The sequence below is a fragment of the Carettochelys insculpta genome, chromosome 22 (genome assembly GCF_033958435.1).
Source record: "Carettochelys insculpta isolate YL-2023 chromosome 22, ASM3395843v1, whole genome shotgun sequence".
Classification (NCBI taxonomy): Eukaryota; Metazoa; Chordata; order Testudines; family Carettochelyidae; genus Carettochelys; species Carettochelys insculpta.
In genome coordinates, this window is record NC_134158.1 from 24657001 (window position 1) to 24680012 (window position 23012).

General features: G+C 47.4%; 1 protein-coding gene across 2 annotated transcripts in view; it reads left to right on the forward strand.

Annotated features, from left to right (window-relative positions):
- Nucleotides 1-23012, forward strand: part of LOC142024381 (leucine-rich repeat and fibronectin type III domain-containing protein 1-like protein) — a 372892-nt gene that overhangs the window by 327173 nt on the left and 22707 nt on the right. For both annotated transcript variants that reach the window (XM_075016339.1, XM_075016340.1), the window contains exon 2: nucleotides 1968-3362. In XM_075016339.1, the coding sequence (XP_074872440.1) occupies nucleotides 1987-3362 (1376 nt within the window). In that variant the 5' untranslated portion in view covers nucleotides 1968-1986. The remainder of the gene's footprint in view (nucleotides 1-1967; nucleotides 3363-23012) is intronic.

Genomic DNA, 23012 nt, shown 5'->3' on the forward strand with positions numbered 1-23012 from the left:
CACATTGGAATACATAATCCTGATTATATACAACACGATGGAGTCTAAATTATCTGTTATATGTAACAGAGAAATCTTAGAGTCATCATGGATGACTCTGAGAACATCCATTCAATGGCAGCAGCAATCAAAATGTAAACAGGTTAAAAGCCACAAAGATAAGAAGATAATAGGGCAGCAAATATATTGCCACTGTAGAAAGCATCGTTCTCCCACGCCTTCAGTGCTGCATGCAGTTCTGGAAAAGATATAAAGAAGGGTGACAGAATCGATTGGGGGGTGGAACAGCTTCCATTTCAGGAGTGGTTTTCTTAGAAAAGAAATGACTAAGAATATGGAGAAAGTAAATTGGGAGATGTTATTTAGCCCTTCACGTACCTCAAGAACTAGGGGTCAACGTCCTCCGGGGTGTGTGCACATGCACGTATGTGTGTGTGTGTGCACACAAAGGGTCAGCTCCATACCCCTTTGAAACCTTGTGGAGCACTGTGTCATTGCTCTGCATGGGGCTCGGGTGGGCAGCACAAACTGCCCTGCCACCTCTGCCCTTGGCCTTGCCCCTTCCAGGGTGGTATGCCAGGGCACCTCCAACATTACTCCCAGGCCTTCAGCAGCTGTCGGCACCACTGAGGGGTCAGTGCCTGAAATTAATAACAAAGCAGGCTTAAAACAAACAAAAAGAAGTACTTCTTCACAACACAGTCAACCTGTGGAACTCCTTGCCAGGGGATGTTGTGAAGGTCAACAGTATTAAGTGGGTTAGAAAAAGATTTAGGGAGGATAGGTTCATTAATGACTGTTATCCTAATTTGTTGGGGTCCTCCCTAAATGTCTGATTGGTGTAAGTTGGAACTGCACTACTGGGGACGGATCACTCAATAATTTCCTTATTCTGTTCATTGTCTCTGAAGGACCTGGTATTGGCCACTGTCAGAGGACAGGATATTGGGTCAATGGACCATTGGTTTGAACCAGTGTGGCTGTCCTTGTGTTCTTAACATTCTGAACACACACTGTATTTTTCTTAGGCATTTGGGAAGAAATGGAGCAAAGGTTTGAGAAGTCTTGTGTTTGTTATTCCTGCTGCAGATGGTTACTGATAGGTTTTTATTTATGACAGTCGGTGTGCAGCCCATTGTATGTAATTTGCACTTTTCTGTTATAAATTCTGTTAGTGTGAGATTTTTATAGGCTGCAATCAGAATCAGGGTTTCATTATGTTAGGTGCTTTGTGTGTGTGTGTGGAGAAAGAGAGCTTTTAGCTCTGGATGCTTCAGGTCCTGGTAAATGAACAGATCCTGATAAAGTGATCCCCAGCACTTCACTCTCTTTCCCCTAGTCTTTACCTCATTTGCTACTCCCGTGGTGGAACATTTCCTTCTAACTTGTAAGACAGGACAAATATGCCGTCCATGTGTGGGGGGCAGCACACTCCAGGAAGGGCTTAGAGTTGTTTGGCCATGCCCCTTCTGCCCTTTGCCCCTCCCATTCCAGGTGCATGGATTGGGCTCCCCCTACTTTGCCCAGGGGCCCACAAAGAAGCTGCCAGATCTCCTGAGGACAAGTCACTTCCAAAGTCATCATTAATGCTGGTTGTGAAGATCTAGCTCCTGGAGGAGTAATCATTGATTCTGAAGATCAGTGCTTCAGTCCGCACAAAGAGCAGACCATGCCTGCAGTCTTTGTCACACCTCTCTTAACCTCAGAGAGCAATGCACTTTTGCTTTACAGTAAGGCTTGTGAGTTGTCATGACCAGATGACCAGATCAAGTGAGCTAAGAATTTTAATGGCCTCACTTAGTGGATTCCCAGGCTGATGTTATCAATTAAGTCGTTTCAGTAATGCCTACAATTACATATCTGATTTGTCAGGAGTCATAGTTATAACAAATGTTCAGATGTAAATGGTCTTTCAAAATTTCTGTTATTAAAATGGCTTTATCTGGATTTCTTGTTTTCTCCTTTAGGTTTGCTATCTTACTTACAATGGAAAGGCTGGTTGTCTATCTATTGGTTATTAGCACTGCTGTGAAGGCCATGATGTGTCCAAAACGGTGTATGTGTCAAAACCTGTCTCCATCCTTCACGATCCTCTGTACAAAGACTGGGCTTCTTTTTGTGCCCCCAAGTATTGACAGGAGAACCGCAGAACTGAGATTAATGGATAACTTCATCACCACCCTTAGAAGAAAGGATTTTGCGAACATGACAAACCTTATTCACTTGACACTGTCAAGAAATACAATAAGTCAAATCATGCCTTATGCATTTTTTGATCTTAAGGGCCTTCACGCATTACATTTGGATAGTAACAGACTGACTAGTATCAATGAGGATCATTTCAAAGGTTTAATTAATCTTCGCCACTTAATACTCGGTAACAATCAATTGAACTATATTTCTCCTGGATCTTTAGATGACTTTATAGAAACACTTGAGGACCTGGATCTGTCATATAATAATCTTGTTAATATTCCTTGGGATACAATTGGAAAGCTTCCTAATGTCAACACGATCAGTTTGGATCACAACCTCATTGACTTCGTTCCAGAAGGAATTTTCTCAAACCTTCACAAACTTGCCCGGTTGGACATGACATCCAACAAATTGAAAAAAATTCCCCCTGACCCTTTGTTCTCTAGAATCCCCGTGTATGCTAAATCTAAAGGGTCTCCATTGTCCTCTCTGGTGCTTAGCTTTGGAGGGAACCCCCTACACTGCAACTGTGAATTAGTGTGGCTGAGACGCCTTACAAGAGAAGATGATCTAGAAACATGTGCCTCACCGATAGAATTGATGGGCAAGTACTTCTGGTCCATTAAAGAGGGGGAGTTTGTCTGTGAACCTCCAATGATAACACATCGAACACCCAAACTGGTGGTTACAGAGGGCCAGAGTGTCTCTTTGAAATGCAAAGCAGTTGGTGACCCGGATCCCTATGTACGCTGGATCTCACCCGAGGGGAAGTTGGTCTCCAATACGTCTAGGACAATTTCCTATGAGAATGGAACCTTGGATATTTTGACTACTACTTTGTCAGAAAATGGTACATTTGCCTGTATAGCTTCAAATGCTGCAGGAGAATCTACAGCTCCTGTTGAACTTGTTGTTAACGCTTATCCTCATCTTGCTAACAGTACCAACTGTGATAAAGATGCTGAGCCTGGGCCTTCAGACATTCTTATATCTGCTAAGTCAAGTTTTCCTAATGAAACTAAAGCTCACCATGAAAAGAAGGTTGTGGTTGCTGAGTTAACCTCATCCTCTGCTCTCATACAGTGGCCTTCCCAGCATCATATCCCTGGAATACGAATGTACCAGATTCAGTACAACAGCTCTTCTGATGACATACTAGTTTACAGGTAACCCTAGTCACAAAGCAATTCAGCTGTCATTGTGAACTAACAGATGGAAATAACATAAAATGTTTATATATTTAGAATGCACTAACGTAATACCTCAGGTAAATTGTAGGTATTTACTGTATAATGAAGAGAACAATGGGAAAATGCTTTTCATTGCCAGTTTTCCATTTGTATTCTGCTATTACTGAGGAATTATTATATTATATTATATTATATTATATTGCGGCTCCCAACCAAGGGTCTCCAAACACTTCACAGGAAGGAATTAAGCTTTAGGGTCCATCAGCCCTTGAGATGTTGATAAGTATTATCTGCATTTTTCATATGATAGAGGTGAAGTGGCTTGCCCAAGTTCTCACAAGTCTGTGGCAGAATAAGGAATTTAGAACCAAGATCTTAACAACTCTTGGACTTATTTCATGAGCTTTAGGAGAGTTATTGCATCAGAATGACCCCCAGATTTTAGAAACATGTTCATTAACTGGTTGATGCAGTCAGTTTGAATCATAGGAACTGGGAGTTTTTGCATATGAATAACATTGAATTTGTCTGTATTTTAAGCAAAAGATCACTGAAATATTCCATATGTTTTTATGCTAACTAACCATGTATATGGTTCATCTAAAAATATAGGGAAAGTGAAAATTTAAAGAATACTAACTGTAGGAAATTGCTTTATGTCTGTGTACTATATATAATATAAATGTATCATGAAGATTTATATATTTGTAATTCTTTGTCTCACACATTGTGCTATATGCCCTTAAACAGTTTCCATCCTTGCATATTTAATTCATATTATTTTAGGGTTGCGTTGGTTCAAATGTAACAGTGTAAATTGTATACATAGTTGAAATGGTAACATAGTATATTTTGCACTAATTTGGCATTTAGTGGCTCAGAAATGCCCCTGCAGAGAGAAGGGAATTTGACGGAACTTGATTGGTTTAACTGTTTGACTTCTGTAGATTTTGATGGGCATCATGCAGATTAAGGATGTTACTGGTTCCCATTTGCAATATGGTCAGTCATTCTGTTTGTAGTTGTTTTTTTTTTTCAGATAAGCAATGGGAACAGTACAGTTGAATCAGGAGTTGAGCATATTAATCGATGTTTTATACCATAGGATCCAGAAGAATGACAATATTCCTAAAATCAATGTCCTGATTCTCTTGTCACACCAGTTTTCTCCTGGTATAATTCCCAGTTTATATCAGTGAAAGTGAGAAGAAAATCAGGCCCACTAGATTTAAAAATAGACTGGATAATGCTATAGAAAATACCTGACATGGAACAGAGGACACAGCAAAGGGTGTGTGATCAGTGTTGCAATGTGACTTTTTGTATCTCAGATTTCTGCTCTTCTAACCTAACAACCTAAATGTTGGTTTTCTTTATATTTAAGTAACAATTTTTGCAAGTCCTAGAGGTAACATTTATAGGTGAAATTTTAGGGCTTACCCTTCTAACTCACTTAGGCCTGTTAAAGAGCTCAGTCTAAGACACTTATCTTCATGAAACACTTCCTAGCCCTATGAAGACAATAAACCTTCTGCTGTTGCCATGGCCTTATGTGTACCGCAGATGTTTCTTCTGCATCATTTGGCATGGCTCATAGGTAGAAAGGTGTAAACTCAAGCTAAAGTTCAATATCACTAATGTTTTTATTCACCTCCAAGTAGATCGGTCAGAGAGGAATGTTGCTGAGAACATTTCCTCAAATGTCTGTTTCTCACAGGGGGACCACAGCATGTGTATCTGCCAGTTTGTAGTGCTTATTTATTCTCTTGTTGCCTCAGTGTAAAGCTACTGCTGTGTTCTAAAAAAGTCCAGGTTTTGAAGAATGGAGATTAATGTAACCCATGCCAAGGAGTTTTAGTGCTTCATTTTATGAGAAAAATAATATCTGAACCTCACACCATGAAGCACATTACAGATAATCAGAGTAAAAGCTCGGTTAGCTTCAGTGGGGCACAGGGCAGGAAAAGGCCTTAAAGTTCACAATCATGTTAATCTTAGATGAGGTGCTGCAGGTAGGGGGTGTTTGGGCCATTATCTGTATCCCACTTGATAATAATTAGGGAAAGGCGTGCAGGAATTGACAGAGTACAGGTTAGCGCTGCCAATGGATAGGCCTAAATCTCCTGTAGATAAGTATCATTACGTCACACTTCTTGTTTTAGTTCATGATCTACTTTATGGGTAATGCTTAGTCCTGTAATGGGCAAAATTATGTTTACTGTTAACTTTAGCTAAAGGTAGGGATGATTCCTAGCAGCTCTTGCATCTGTGAAACTCAGTTCTTTGCAAAAAGATCCCTTTGGGATACAAGAGTTATTTTATGCCCTTCTTCATCTCCTGGAATCACAGAAAGTTAGATAACTGTGACATAGTCCAAAACAATGGGGAAAGTATCAAATTATAGTTTCTGAATCTTTATAAATATATATATAAATTATACATAATTTCTTTAATAAGACAATCTGTAAACATCTAGGCTACGTCTACATGTGCACCAAACTTCGAAATAGCTTATTTCGATGTTGCGACATCGAAATAGGCTATTTCGATGAATAACGTCTACACGTCCTCCAGGGCTGGCAACGTCGATGTTCAACTTCGACGTTGCTCAGCCCAACATCGAAATAGGCACAGCGAGGGAACGTCTACACGCCAAAGTAGCACACATCGAAATAAGGGAGCCATGCACAGCTGCAGACAGGGTCACGGGGCGGACTCAACAGCAAGTCGCTCCCTTAAAGGGCCCCTCCCAGACACACTTTCATTAAACAGTGCAAGATACACAGAGCCAACAACTAGTTGCAGACCCTGTATATGCAGCACGGACCCCCAGCTGCAGCAGCAGCAGCCAGAAGCCCTGGGCTAAGGGCTGCTGCCCACGGTGACCACAGAGCCCCGCAAGGGCTGGAGAGAGAGTATCTCTCAACCCCCCAGCTGATGGCCGCCATGGAGGACCCAGCAATTTCGACGTTGCGGGACGCGGATCGTCTACACGTCCCTACTTCGATGTTGAACGTCGAAGTAGGGCGCTATTCCCATCCCCTCATGGGGTTAGCGACTTCGACGTCTCGCCGCCTAACGTCGATTTCAACTTCGAAATAGCGCCCAACACGTGTAGACGTGACGGGCGCTATTTCGAAGTTACTGCCGCTACTTCGAAGTAGCGTGCACGTGTAGACGCAGCCCTAATGTAAATGATGCTACTAGAAGAAGGCCATATTCACAGAGTTGAGCTCTTGGGAAGAATTTTTCTTAAGCGTGTTTGAACATTCCTTTCACATGCCACGGCCCAGGTCTCTGTTAATTGAGAGGCACAGTTTGGTAACAAAGATTTAACAGAAATTATGTTTCAAATTGCAGCACATTGATTCCGAGCACTAAAATATACTCATCTGTACCATAATAAGCTTCTTAACAATTTAATTTCATATGCTGTTCAGCTCCCACAGCACATAAGCAGCAAATATAAATTCTTTACAGAAGTGTACTATTGCATGAGTGGTTATGTAAGCAATTGTTATTTCGTGTGTGCTGTTTAAAAGATGTGTATGTTGAATTGCATAAATTAGTGAGTGGTGCAGAATAATGAGAACTAGCAATCTCCAAATGCCACGTTAACCCTCTGTGGCTACGTCTACACGTGCAGCCAACATCGAAATAGCTTATTTCAATGTTGCGACATCGAAATAGGCTATTTCGATGAATAACGTCTACACGTCCTCCAGGGCCGGCAACGTCGATGTTCAACTTCGACGTTGCTCAGCCCAACATCGAAATAGGCACAGCGAGGGAACGTCTACACTTCAAAGTAGCACACATCGAAATAGGGATGCCAGGCACAGCTGCAGACAGGGTCACAGGGCGGACTCAACAGCAAGCCACTCCCTTAAAGGGCCCCTCCCAGACACAGTTGCACTAAACAACACAAGATACACAGAGCTGACAACTGGTTGCAGACCCTGTGCCTGCAGCATAGATCCCCAGCTGCCGCAGAAGCAGCCAGAAGCCCTGGGCTAAGGGCTGCTGCCCACAGTGACCATAGAGCCCTGCAGGGGCTGGAGAGAGAGCATCTCTCAACCCCCCAGCTGATGGCCGCCATGGAGGACCCAGCAATTTCGACGTTGCGGGACGCGGATCGTCTACACTGTCCCTACTTCGACGTTGAACGTCGAAGTAGGGCGCTATTCCTATCTCCTCATGAGGTTAGCGGCTTCGACGTCTCGCCGCCTAACGTCGAAGTTAACTTCAAAATAGCGCCCGACGCGTGTAGACGTGACGGGCGCTATTTCGAAGTTGGTGCCGCTACTTCGAAGTAACGTGCACGTGTAGACGCAGCCTGTGTGTTCGTGGGCCAGTCACATAACCACAGCACGATCCCAATCTACAAAACAGAGATAATGCTACTGGTCTATTTCACAGGAGAACTGTGAGCATAAATTAGTGATTGTGTGAAGATGTAAAGACCTATTTAGGTGTATGTTCAGAGAGTGACAGTGGTTAAACCTTGTAGAAATATTACAGAAAGCAAATGGGTTCCTTCAGCCTTGGGCACAGGCACTTATGTAACCCAGGCCCATTGTTGCATTTCTGCCAGACAGTTCTCCAAGCACCATAAGCGAGCAAGGCAAGGACATGATGTATCAAAAATGTTTCAACTCTGTGACTGTGAGCGGTGTCTAATAGCCAGCATATGACTAGAACATGTGAATGGCAGTCACTATGGCAACTTCTTTTTATCAGAATCATTTAAATAAGGTTTTCCTGTTCTCAATCTGTTTCCTCCTACCTGGTCCTTCACCTCCTTTATGTGCTTCTCACCCTTCCTTCTCCTGCCTCCCTTTGGTCTTTGTAGATGCATGTCGTCATTTGTAAATATATTGATTTGCATCTACAATATGAATGAGAAAAGGAGAAGAATGTTAGATTTCTGTGGGCACAGAATCATGGAAAACTCAGGGCCCTGTATATTTATACCTCTTACTCCATTCTGTTTCTCTCAATACTCTCTTTTTCTTTGAGGAGTTTAGTATAACATACCTGCAAATGTGTAGCAGACTCTGGAATGTAGCACAGTATCTGTCATAATGCACCCCATATTCTTTATGGAAGTATGCTTATGAATATGTATAACTGGAAGATGTTTTATGACAAATACTTCATATAACACATCATTTATAAAAGTCTAATCTGCTGAACATGCGTTTTCTATTTGTGTGCATCTACCATTCCTGTATTTGATGTTAGAAATACAAAGTATAAACCTGTTATGAGGGTCATTAATAATACTCAAGGCACTTAACGGTTTAGTACTTGAGACAGTGATCTGTGAATAGTCTTGTTCTTCCTGTAAACCTGAACTGTGGTTGGTCCTGTCAAAACATGAGCCAGGTCACCAGACGCTGGAATCCATTTTGGATGCTGCCCTTTTCCATTGGAAGCGTGAACATTTTAAACTGAACCCAAAAGATTCCTGCCTTTGGCAAGAGGGACATAAAGGCGAGAAACCAAACAATGGTGGCCGTAGCCAGACGCCAGTGTAACCCACACAGCAATGAAGTGTGGTTCACTGTCCCATGGAGTGGCGCCTAGACCAATTACAGAGAAGAAGAATGAGTCCCCTCTGCAGCCTTAGCTGAGCACCAGCTGGACTTTAGCTCAAATGGTAAAGGCTTGTGCGCTAAGCTCCAGCAGCCATAGGTTTGGTTCTGCCTGTTAGTGGTTATCTTAGGACACCCCGAATTTGCCAAATGGCTGCTGCAAGCACTTGGAACTGAACAGTGGAAAGTAATAGGCCCAGATAGGGATGGCTGCTCAGTCTGTGAAAGAAGCTGATTAAAAGAAATTGTGGGTGAGATTTTACATTTAACAAGTTTCTTAGGACAGGTCTACACAGCAACATTATTTTGAGAGAACTGTGCTAGCACCTACATGCCTCAACCACTATTTTGAAATAAATTTGAAATAGTGGCCATCGTATTTCAAAATTGATAAACCTCATTGCACAGGGAATAGTTTCCATTTCAAAATAGCAATTTCAAAGTGGGTGCTCTTAACATGGGGAATAGAACCTATTTTGAGATAAGCCATAGTGCATCCAATGGCTTATTGGAACAGACTCTGTCGTTGGTAGATGCCATATTTCAAAATAGCTAAGTGCTGTTTCAAAATGCAGTCTGTGTGTAACAGCATTATTTCAAAATAAGCTATTCGGGAATGGCTCTTCTGGAACAGCTTATTTCGAAATAAGGCTGCTGTGTGGACATACCCATAGTCTACACTAGCAAGATCTTTCAGAAAAGCTGGGGCTCTTTCAAAAAATCTCATGGAGTATCTATGCACAACGCGTTCGTTCAGAAGTAAGTTGAAAGAATGCAGCACTGCTTTTGGAGATGCTCTTTTGGTCAGCTTCCGGGGGACACCAGCCAGCTGGAGTGTGGAGAGGCACTGGCCAGTGCCAGCAGAGCTCTATGCTCCCTGTGTCTGGCTGCCTTAAAGGTGCAGGGAGCCCCACAGACCTTACGGCAGGAAGCTGAGTGCCTGCTGATAGTGAGGACACAAGCCCTGCAGCAGCGCACTCTCTCAGCCACCCCTGCAGCAACCGGAGGCAGGATGTCCAGCATCCACCCACCCACCCCACAAGCCTCCGGGGGCCCTGGGGAGCCGGACAAAGAGTCACAGGAGCCCACCTAGACCACCAAAAAGACTTTGCTCTGGGACATCCTCAGTCTCTGGCAGGACGAGACCACACACAAGAGGCAGAACACCCCTGCCTTTTGCTGTCTTGCTGCTGGCTTGGGCCCTCCCGCAACCAGGAGCAAGTACTCTCCAGAGTAAAGGAGATGAGGCAGGCCTACATCCAGGCCAGGGTCCCCCGCCAGCTGCCCCTACTATCAAGAGCTCAAGGGCCTCCTGTGGGGCAGGGACATCTCCCCCAGACCATGCTCCTGGACACCACCCTGGACAAGCCAGAGCCTGAGGCAGTGGCAGAGGAGCAGCCAGGACCCTCCACCAAGACCATCCTCCTGGAGCTGTGCCATCCTTGGACGAGGAGGGAATCCAGTGATGGGCTGCTGGTCATCGCTGTCCCATGGCTTCCTCCAGCTAGGCACCCTGTAGGGACCCTCCAGCAGGTACCTAGCACTTCCTGAGGGACCTTCTGTTAGGTACGTCCCAGGGTGTGGGGAGATGGCACCAGCTTCTGCCACAGCTAGAAGTGGGCCAGCCACGCAGGCCCAGTCCAGACACGCCCCCGATGGCTGCGCCTCCCAGCCTATGGGAATGGCCACTGGCGACACTCAGCTCCTGCGGATAACACCATGAGCTGCACATGGGGAGTGGTGGGCTGACCGTGCCTGGTGTGTGCCCCTCCCATGTAGGGACCCCCTTTACTGTGCAGGGGTTGGGGGCACAGCCCTTAGGGCTCGGCTGCATGACTGATGCGCCATTGCTCTCTCCTCTTCCGTTCTTACGGCTGTGCCATCTGAGGGTTAGGTGAGCCCTGTCCAGTCTACCAGTGATGGAGGAGAGGGCCAAGTCACCACCTACCACTGATACCTGGGTGGGCCCATGGCTGGAGGGCACATTGCTGTGGGCGGGATGAGGAGGCCACCCTCTGCTTGCAGAATGCCCTCTTGCAGGAGTGGCTGGAACTTGAGGAGACTGACCTGGCCTGGCAGCGGTGGTGCTGGGCACCCTCACCTGGCCCATCACTGACTGGCTGGCCCAGCCTCCCAGCCTCCCGGCTGCCTCTCCTGCTGCCCTGTCACCACCCCCGGCATCCTGGCCCTCCCTGCTCTACCCACCTGCTGAGCCCGAGCCTGCTGCACCCTTCCCATATACCGACCTCCCCATGATCCCAGTGCGGTCTCAGGGGGGACTCAGACCCAGGACAGTAGGGGCTCCCATAGCCACCATGGCTTACAGTCCTTCACCCCCTCAGAAGATTAAGGCCCCCCACCCATGGTCTCATGCCCCACCACTTCCGATGCCACTGCCCTCTGTCCCACCCCCATGTACATAGTTAATCCATGTTCCCCAGTGTATATAGTTACTTACACAGTTTGTATTTTGCACAAAGTTCATATATTTCATTAAACAGTTTATTTTTTCACCACCCCTGTGTCCCTTGTTATTAGTGGGGGAGAGGTGAGAGGAGGATGGGTGGGAGACGTCTGCAGATGGTGCCTGGAGGAGGGTCACGGGGCCCTTGGGCAAAGTTCTCATCAGGGCCTCCCAGATCCATACCCCATCCCTGTGGTCCTGGTGGTTTGGAGCAGTGGCCATCTGTTCATAGACAGGTCTGGCCTCAGCCACCCGCCCCTGGATGAATGCCTCGTCTTTGTTCTCCATGACGTTGTGGAGAGCGCAGCAGGCCCTCCACCGCCTGGGAGACATTATGCAGTCCAACCTCCAGTGGTGTAAGGAGGCACCTGAAATGGACCTCTGGTTGCCCAAATGTGCACTCTACCGGTTAGTGTGCCTAGCTGAGCCAGACATTAAACAGCTATTGCCCTGAGCCCTCTGCACTCCTCCCCTCCATGAGACCTGTGTGAGGGTGGGGTAGCATGGTCCCATGGAGGTAGGCCTCTCTGTCCCCACTGCCCCACCCCCAGTCCTCAAGGGTCCCTCTTGTCCAGGAGTCCCTTCTGCGCTCCCAGTGGTGGGTGTCTGACCCCGAGCATGCCTTACCTCCATGAGGAGATTCCTGATTGTTGCCTTGCTCACCCTGAACTGGTGCCCTGTGGACTGGTAGCTTTCTGGAGTGGCCAGCTTCCATATCGCAGTGGCAACCCACTTCTCAAGGGGCACAGCAGGCTGGATGTGGGTGTCCTGGTGTTGGTCGTGGCCCTGGCAGGGACGAGCCAGTTTCAGAGTTGCAGGTCTTCTTGGTCATCCTAAAGTTCTGGGGCCAGTGGTCCTCAACCCACTCACTCATCATGAGTCAGTCCCACAACTCTGAGCTCCTGGGATGGCTCCAGAGGTGCCTGAGCACCTGGTGTGGGGCACAGCTGGGGCCCTGGGAAGAAGGCCTGCTAGACCACACTGGGTGGGGGGAGTTACCTGTCAGAGTGGGTGGAGGGTGGCCAAGGCCACTGTGGACAGCAGGCCAACCATGACATCAATATGGTCCATGTCAGGCAGCTGCTGGGAATCCATGTGCCTCTGCAATGGGCTTCTGGTCCATGCACCAGGTCTGATCTTGATCCAGTGATCTCTATGTAGTCTGAAAACAGCGTGAAACCATAGCTCTGAGTTTGCAGTGTCCAATAGGATTTCAAAGATCACCACACTTGTGGTTGTCTTTTCATCTTCACTACATTTCCTCCCCATCCCCTGCCCGGCTCTAAATAAATGCCCTCCCTATTCCTCACCACACTTGTGGTTGTCTTTTCATCTTCACTACATTTCCTCCCCATCCCCCACCCGGCTCTAAATAAATGCCCTCCCCATTCCTCAGAGCCAGGCATCCCCAGTCTGCCCATTCTAATTCCATGTTGGCAACTCACTGGAGCTGCCACCAAGTGTTTCTCCCACCAACCAGTGGGGTGCATGTACAGAGCAGGTGAACAGCACTCCCTAGCTGTGTCTACACGTGCACGCTACTTCGAAGTAGCGGCACTAACTTCGAAATAGCGCCCGTCACGGCTACACGTGTTGGGCGCTATTTCGATGTTGACATTGACGTTAGGCAGCGAGACGTCGAAGCCGCTAACCCCATGAGGGGATGGGAATAGCGCCCTACTTCGAAGTTCAACGTTGAAGTAGGGACCGTGTAGATGATCCGCGTCCCGCAACGTCGAAATAGCGGGGTCCTCCATGGCAGCCATCAGCTGAGGGGTTGAGAGACGCTCTCTCTCCAGCCACTGTGGGGCTCAATGGTCACCGTGTGCAGCAGCCCGTAGCCCAGGGCTTCTGGCTGCTGCTGCTGCAGCTGGGGATCCATGCTGCATGCACAGGCTCTGCAACTAGTTGTCGGCTCTGTGGATCTTGTGCTGTTTAGTGCAAGTGTGTCTGGGAGGGACCCTTTAAGGGAGCGACTTGCTGTGGAGTCTGCCCTGTGACCCTGTCTGCAGCTGTGCCTGGCACCCTTATTTCGATGTGTGCTACTTTGGCATGTAGACGTTCCCTCGCAGCACCTATTTTGATGTGGTGCTGCCCAACGTCGACGTTGAACATTGACGTTGCCAGCCCTGGAGGACGTGTAGATGTTATTCATCGAAATAGGCTATTTTGATGTCTCCACATCGAAATAGGCTACTTCGATGTAGGCTTCACGTGTAGACGTAGCTCCTATGTGTGGCTCTCAGGGGCTACGTCTACACGTGAAGCCTACATCGAAGTAGCCTACTTCGATGTGGTGACATCGAAATAGGCTATTTCGATTAATAATGTCTACACGTCCTCCAGGGCTGGCAACGTCGATGTTCAACATCGACGTTGCGCAGCACCACATCGAAATAGGCGCAGCGAGGGAACGTCTACACGCCACAGTAGCACACATCGAAATAAGGGTGCCAGGCACAGCTGCAGACAGGGTCACAGGGCAGACTCAACAGCCAGCCGCTCCTTTAAAGGGCCCCTCCCAGACACACTTGCACTAAACAGCACAAGATCCACAGAGCCGACAACGAGTTGCAGACCCTGTGCATGCAGCATGAATCCCCCGCTGCAGCAGCAGCAGCAGCCAGAAGCCCTGGGCTAAGGGCTGCTGCACACGGTGACCATAGAGCCCCGCACGGGCTGGAGAGACAGCGTCTCTCAACCCCCCAGCTGATGGCTGCCATGGAGGACCCCACAATTTCGACGTTGCGGGACGCGGATCGTCTACACCGTCCCTACTTCGACGTTGAACGTCAAAGTAGGGCGCTATTCCGATCCCCTCATGAGGTTAGCGACTTCGACGTCTCGCCTCTTAACGTCGACGTTAACTTCGAAATAGCGCCCGACGCGTGTAGCTGCGACGGGTGCTATTTCGAAGTTAGTGCCGCTACTTCGAAGTAGCGTGCACGTGTAGACACAGCCAGGAGGAGCCGTTTTTAAAGGTTCCAAGAACTGCATGAGGCTCAAGAGCCATATTTGTCACAACACGGTTTCCTATTTGCTATATGTGGTGAGTGGCAAATATATTGGACACCCATGCTCGAAGTGAACTGCCCATTCATATTAATTAGTGATAACTGAGACATTAACAACTGTTAATGATGTTGCCATTTACTTTATTTCACTGCTAACCAAAATACACAGGAAATGAAAGGTCTTATCAGATCATGCAGATCTACACAGTGGAAGGTACCTCATTTCAGCAAAATGTACAAGCAGAGTCCGGGTTGTAGAATCATAGCATACTAGAAATAGAAGGGACCTCTCGAGAGGCCATTGAGTCCAGGCCCTTACATTTATGGCAGGACGTAGATCATCCCTTACATACATAACCTGCTCTTAAATATCTCGTATGACATTATCTTTGAAAACTCATGGAGATTGGGAGAGATCCCAGATGATTCGAAAAAAGCATCATCAGTGATCTACAACCCATACTTTTTCGAATCATCGGAGTGTCCAGGAAGATTGAGGTGTTCTCCTACCTATCCTGGACAACGCTCCTTCGCTCTCAGGGTGCATCTACGCTAGCCAGCTACTTCGAAGTAGCCGGCACAACGTCGAAATAGTATGCATCGCGTCTACACGCACCATGTGCTATTTCGACGTTGAAATCGACGTTAGGTGGCTAGACATCAAAATCGCTATTCCCATCCGAAGATGGAAATAGCACCCTACTTCAACGTTGAACATCGAAGTAGGACGTGCGGAGATGATCTGCGTCCTGCTACTTCGAAATAGCGGGGTCCTCCATGGTGGCCATCAGCTGAGGGGTTGAGAGACGCTCTGTCTGGCCCCTGTGGGGCTCTGTGGTCACCGCGTGCAGCAGCCCTTAGCCCAGGCCTTCTGGCTGCTGCTGCTGCTGCTGCAGCTGGGAGTCCATGGTGCATTCACAGGGTCTGCAACCGGTTGTCAGCTCTGTTGATCTCGTGCTGTGCAGGCCGAGTGTGTCTGGGAGGGCCCCTTTAAGGGAGCGGCTTGGGGCTTTGGTGGCCCCTTATTTTGACGGGGAGCACTTGTATGTGTGGACGCTCCACGTTTCCTTCCAGGGCGGCTCCTTTCAATGTTCTCTGTCACTGCTTCAATGTTGAACGTCAATGGCACCAGCCCTGGAGGATGTGTAGACGATACGCATTGAAGTAGCCTATTTCGATGTTCTTACGTCTAAATAAGCTACTTTGACGTAGGGTGCTTGTGTAGACGTAGCCTCACAGACCTTGGGAGGCAGCCCTGTCCTCGCCTACAGACAGCCTGCAAACCTTAAACAAATTCTCACCAGCAACTATAGACCACAACACAGTAACTTTAAACCTGGAACGAATCCCTGCAACAAATGTCGCTGCCAACTCTGCTCACATATCTACACCAGTGAGCTCATCACAGGACCTAACATCAACCGCACCATCAGGGGCTCTTTCACCTGCACATCTACTAATATAATATATGTCAGCATGTACCAGCAATGCCCCACTGAAATTTACATTGGCTAACCTGGACAGTCTCTACGTAAAAGAATAAATGGACATAAATCAGACATCAGGAACGGTAACATACACAAACCTGTAGGAGAACACTTCAGTCTCCCTGGCCACTCAGTAACAGATTTAAAAGTAGCCGTCCTACAACAAAAAATATTCAGAAATATACTGCAAAGAGAAATTTCAGAGCAGCAACTCATTTGCAAATGTGACTCCATCAAGCAAGGATTGAACAGTGGCCGGGACTGGTTGGCCCATTACAAAACAATTTATCTGCTCTTGATGTTCACACCTCCACATTAGCTACTGATAATGGGCCACAACCCCCCTGACTGAACTGACTTGATTTCTCCTCTCTTGATGTTCACAGCTCCCCATTAACTGCCAATAATGGGCCACGTCCACCCTGACTGAATAGACCTGGTCAGCTCTGGCCCTCCCCTTGACTGAGACTCCTTCTTTAAATCCTCCTCTGAAGCACCCCCACTCATGCATCTGATGAAGTGGGTCTGTGCCCAGGAAATCTTATGCTCCAAAGTATCTGTTAGTCTATATGGTGCTACAGGACTTCTTGTTGTTTTTTGAAGATACAGACTAACTCAGCTACCTCTCTGAAGCTAGACTGAGATCATTTTGTGTCTTCCCCATTCTCATTTTGTCCCTTCATACTTGTGTTAATTTTTTATATTTATCATTTGTCATTTGACCTAGATTCCACTTTTTATAATACTCCTTTTTGATATTTAAATCATTCAAGATCTACTAGTTAAGCTAGGGCTATAAGTGAAGAATAGCTGTAATCCAGTGAATCTTGAAGAAAAATAAAGTGAATCTTGTAAGAGAAATATGATTTGCATTTTTTCTAGACCAACCCATGCTTTATGTATACATGTAGGCAAGCTGCCTCAAGGAGCGGCCACACCTGCTCCCTACCTGATTTAGTTCTGGGGCTTAGTCCTGTGTTCTGGCCTCAGTGGACCAATATCTGGCTCCTTGGGCAAGCACTCTGATTAGCCTAGTCCCAAAGTCACATGGCCCAAGCCAGAAGCCAGGGTGGGGCAACCGACAAATGGTCAATATACACATCAGGCCCAGGTCCTGGTGCAAGGCAGGGCAGCAAACAGTCAATATTCACATCAGGCCCAGCGAACAGAGAGTCAATATCCACAGCAGGCCCAGGGCCGGTCAGCAAACAGTCAGTATACAGAGCAGACCCAGGCCCTTCCAAGCAGAGAAAGCAAGGCCACCCAGGTCTGTGCCTGGACTAGTGAGAGAGGGGAGACTGCCACCACAAGTTAGGTGTGGCAGGGGGTGTGCAGGCCTGTCCACGCCACTGTGTCCCAAGCTAGGGCTCTGTTGGCATCAGTGGTCTGCCACCAGGGTCAACAAGGCTCCATACCAAGACACACTGACCCTTGTTATCCCTGGGCCACTTCTGTATCTCCCCTCTCCTCATACCCAGTGTAATGCCAGTCAGCTTCCCTAGGTCAGGCAAGATACCACAGTGAGCAGTTCCTACTCCAGGTCTTCCAGCAGGGGTCCCGGTGGCCCAGGCCAATCCTCAACCTCTTAGTCAAATGCCGGTTGGGCTCCTCTGGGGACTGCAGTGCCTCAACCACAAGCTGGAACTCCTCAGGGTCATCTGGCTGGGGTCCTGGTCATCCAGGCCAGTCCTCAGCCTCCTGGAACAAGGGAGCTGCCTCCCAGCCCGAGCGCTCAGAGCTTCATTCTGGCCTCTCTGGTGGCTACATCCCTACTGAGCTCTGGGCTTGGGGTTTTATAGCAGTCAACTTCCAAGCAGTGAACGAAGCAGAGCTAAATTCTGTTCCCCGTGGTGCAGGGATCCTTCCCCTTCTGAGTCAGGGAGCGGCCAAAGCTGCTCCCCACAATACAGCATTATTTCAACAGGCACAAGATGCAACTGAAGTCTCATGCAATTCATACTACCCCAGAACTTTTACTTATGTCACTGAAGAGGAATTCAGGATAAAATCCAAAATAAAAGCAGGAAGAAAACAGATACAGCAATTACAACCGTGCAAAATTATTGTGCATATTTATGAGCCCAGGTGATAAATGATAATGGAAAAACTAATAATATTTTTCTTGCCCATTGTGATGGGGCGTACCAATCCTGCACTGGGTAGGGGCGTGGGGACCAGGCTTGCTGGGTGGAGATGGTCCTGCCCCCGTACACTGCTGGGCATGCTGCAACTACAGCCCAGGTGTGGAGGCCAGTCAGTTGGGGCTGGGCACTGGGAGAGAAGGAGCTCCTGCTTTAACTTTGGAGTGGCAGCAGCTGCCAAGGGCCCTGGGCTGGCGTCTGGTGGAGAGCCTGGGATCTCCTACCCCCATCCCTGTGACCCCCAAGGAAGGGGGAATGTGGACCTGCTAAGGTCAACTAGGCCTCTGGGGCCTGCTACCCCAGACTAGGCTATGGGGACTGACCAAGACCTACTGGGCTGACAAGTGGGCAGGTGAAGGGGGGCAAGCCCTCAGAAGAGATGTGGGGCAGGAAGCCCCACCATACCCATCAAGATGACCATTACATATATTTACTTAGAGGGAGAGGGAGTTAAGTGCTTTGAGCCATGACCTGCACTAACTAAGCTTATGAGTTAAATGCTTGAGGGGGCCAGCTGCAGCACATAGTTTTTTTAAAAAAAAAGAAAAAGGATGGTGCTTGGCCCTGCCAAGGGAGCAGGAACTGAACTCCATGATCTCCCAAGGTCCCTTCCAGCTCTATGAGATGTGTCTCTCCATTTATTTGTTGCTGGATTGTTATATGCAATTTCAGTGAAGTTTTAGTTTTCATGTTTTCCATTCTCATGTGTATTCAAAATAAGCCTGTGGTAAAAGCGAGCTTCCTATTGTCACATGCTTGTAAAGGGAGCAAGATGGATGTACAGTGAACACTGGTTAAAAACAAAGAAATGGTTGTATCAAGGAGGTGTTTGTTTTACTTGAGAGAGCTGCTCATAAATGTTTGACTGAATTTATTATTCATGTCCCAGGTGTCATGTCTGCTTCATATAGTTTGTTCAGAATTTGCAACTCATCTACTGTGCTTAAAATGGCAACAGAAGCAGCCAATGCTAATGGTGCACAGCGAGATGAGTATAATTTGGGAAACACATAAACTATAGCTGTAAACATAATAGTGGAGACATGACTGCTGTTTTTATTCATTAAGCAACTAATAATTATTTCTTAGGTCACAGCTACTGTCTTATGTAGGTGATAATGATTACACACTGGTGTCTACAGATGCTGTTTGTGTCTCGGAGAAAAAAATTCAAATGTTCCTAAGTCACTTAAGCACTTTTGAGAGTTTTACCCTTTGTATTTTGTACATATTAAGCATTAAGTAATCAGGAGGTAATTGTCTTCGACCTCAAATTATTCTTGCCTACCTGTGCATGCAAACAAGTTATACCAGAAGCCTCCAGTGGTTTGGAAATGCCTGTTTATTACAGTAACTGCGCTAGTTCTCCAATTTTTAAAACTTAAAATGACAATTTTAACAGCATGATAAATTCTCCATGCTGCAGGATATAGAACATAGTGTACATTGTGGTTAGTTTCCTGTGGTTTAATCTTGGGGCAAAATCAATCAAGCTTTTTACTCACTGTGTCTCAGTGGTGCACCTTTATAAGCAGGATGGCCATTTTTTTCCTTAAAAATGTGTTGTATGGTATTTCAAGCTGATGTTGCTTTGTCTGTGCAGTATACAGCACTTACAGTTTTGTAAGCATTGATATTTTATGTGCTACTCCTGTAACTCACAGACAAAGAGTGTCACTATGTGGTTAAAAGTAAAGCCATTTTCAATGTAACACATATGGTTGTTTCTTAAGAATCAATTTCATTTTAAATTGCACCTTGTTTGCTGCTGTCCTGCATGTTGGTCAGTTAGTTACACCTACCCTGCACTCTGCATTGCCTTCTTATTGGGCAGTACTTCCCACCCACTTTCCCTGGGGCTGTTTCTACACATGCCACCGAAAGTGGCATACTAATAAACAGCCCAAAATATGCTAATGAGTCATGTATGTAAATTTGCGGCACCTCATTAGCATAAGGTCACGTGATTTGGAGTCTGGAAGACACTGTTCTGGACTCCAAAATGGCGTGTAGAAGCGTGGCCCCGGGGGGGTCTTCCGGAAGGACATCTTCCTTCCAGAGTCCCCCTTCTTCCTGAAAATGTCCATGTTATCTTCCTGACCAGGCTGGACCAGGCTAGTCTGTCACCACATCTCTACCCTATGAGGCCAGAAGGTACATGACCACAATTGACCCCTACTCAAGAAGATGGGGGATGTGGTACAGAAACAGCTCCAGACCATCCAAATTGGGATAATAGAGGAATCCCACAGTGAGCGTAGAAGTCCCATTGTATTAGTGCCGAAATGTGATGTATCTGTCCTTTTTCATATCGACTTTTGCAAGGTGAAAGTAATATCGCATTTTGGCGCCTGCCCCATGACGAGGTTGGATGAACTGTTCAAGAGACTCAGAGATGCACACGTCATTAACACCTTGAATGTAACAAAGACCCCACTGATTCCAGCTTCCAAGGAGAAGATAGCTTTTCCCACACCATTTGGGCCGTACCAGTTTGTCATCGTGCCCTTCAGCCTGCACAGGGCAAATGCAACTTTCTAGCACCTTATGGACCAATTCCTTCAACCTCTCCACCAGTACAGGACGGCTTATATAGAGGACATCATGGTGTATGCCCAAACCTGATCAGAGCATCAGTATTACCTAGAAGCTGTCCTAAGAGCATTGGAGATGGCGGGGCTCACAGCAAACCCCAGCAAGTGCCACCTGAGGAGACATACCTCGGGTATACAGTTGGGCAAGGAACTGTCCGGCCCTTGGGTGATGTACTACAAGCCCTGAAAGATTCTGCATTCCCCACACCAAAAAGAAAGGTGCACCAGTTCTTAGTGTTGGTGAGTTACCATCGCTGCTTTGTGCTGGACTTCACTACTCTCACTGCACCCTGACTGACCTGACTTAAAAGGTCCAATGGTTTGGCGGCAGGTGATGAGGAGCCTTTCCAAGTGCTGAAGGACCAGTCCTATGGCACGCAGACTTTGCAAGGCTGTTCACATGACAGACAGACAACTCAGGCGTGCTTGGGAGCAGTCTTGACCCAAGAGTAGGAAGGATAAGAACACCCAGTCCTGTGCCTAAACAGAAAACTGGTTCCTCAAGAGTGGTGGTATGCCACTGTTGAAAAGGAGGTGTTAGTTGTGAAATGGACCACTGATGCCTTAAGGTATTACCTCTTAGGGAACCAACTGTTAGTTGGGTGCAGCCCACACTCCACTCCAATGGCTAACTAGAATGAAAGAAACCAACCCACAGGTTATGAGGTGGTACCTAGCTTTGAAGCCATATGATTTTAACATGGCACACAGACCAGGTAAGACACACGCCAATGCAAACTTTTTCTTGGGAGCATGAGGCAGCAGGAAATCCCCTGGACACCCTCTTAAGGGGGAGGGTGTATGACGGGTTATATCAACACCACACTGAGTCAGAGTAGGCGAATCTGGCTCAACTGACCAACAAGGCCCCGCCCTTATACCTTTGCTGGTTGTGCTCCAGCTACAGGGCTGCTATAAAGGCCTATGGAGCTGGTTAGTCCAGGCTGGCTGCCACTGAGAAAGGAGATGCCTGTTGAGCTCCAGAGATGGAACTGCCTGCAAACCAGACCACGGAGGCTAGCCAGCTGGGGACGACTGGAAGAGCCTCCAAGCCAGGATGGCTGGGAAGGCAGGTAGGAGGCAGCCCAGGAAGGGGAACACTGCCTGGTTACTTGGTCGGTTTCAGCTGGAGTCCCTGTCAGATCAGTGTTGCGTCACTCCACTGCTGGCAGGGCCCTGGGCTGGGGCCCGGTGGAGCAGGAAGGGTCCCTTCCCAAACCATGCACTGTGAGAGAAGCCTTGCTACTGCCCTGCAGAGGGGGCTTCATATCGACTGTCTGCTCAGCCCCACTGCCATGAGGAGAGGATTTTGGTACTGGCTCAAGCTCTTAGCCTAAGTTACCCTTTAGAAAAGGGAGCTCTGACTAAAGCACCCCCGGCACTACTGTGATTCGTTCCATTGACAAGTGTGTGTTGTTTGCTATGTTCATGGTTTCTAATATCATTTGGAGGCAGATCAGTTGTTGGAGAAGAAAGGCTGCAAGTATCACTGCCTGAAGCCTAGCAGAGAAGGCTCACTGACAGGGGAAGCAAAGGGGGCAATTGCCCCGGGCTTAGCCGTACAAAAGGGCCTGGGACTCCCAGCTGCCACCTTCACTTCTGCAGCAGCATCTGGAGCCTCTGAGCCTTTAGATTGCAGCTGCAGCACCGTGTGTAGCACTCCTGGCAGCACTAGGGTGCGGGGGAGTGGCACGGTCCCAGCCCAGCCCCTTTCACCAGAGACCCCACCCTTTCATCCCAGGGCCTGGCTGAGGCTGTAGCTGAGTAAGCTGTCTGCTGGCATCTGCTGGTGATGGTTGAGCAAGGCAGTATCCTATTAAAATGCCAACTGTGTTCTCTTCCGTCTGTTCGTCATTTCCACATCAGCTATGTTCTCTGTTGTCACCTGCCCCAAAGCAAGTGAGTTGCCTGGGGGAGGCAGTGCCCTATTTACATATTAACTGCAGATCAGTTGAGGATCTTGGGGTACAGCTTAGCTAAATAGTAACAGAGAGGAAGCCGTGCTAGTCTATACACTATCAAAACAAAAAGCAGTCAAGTAGCACTTTAACGACTAGCAAAATAGTTTATTAGGTGAGTTTTCGTGGGACAGACCCACTTCTTCAGACCATAGCCAGGCCAGATCAAGACTCAGTCTTAAATATTGAGTCTGTTCTGGTCTGGCTATGGTCTGAAGAAGTGGGTCTGTCCCACAAAAGCTCACCTAATAAACTATTTTGCTAGTCCTTAAAGTGCTACTTGACTGCTTTTTGTTTTGATAGCTCAGCTAAATGTTTTTCTTGGGGCTGATCACTTGGAGATGCCACTGTTGGGATTCACTTGGGCAGTG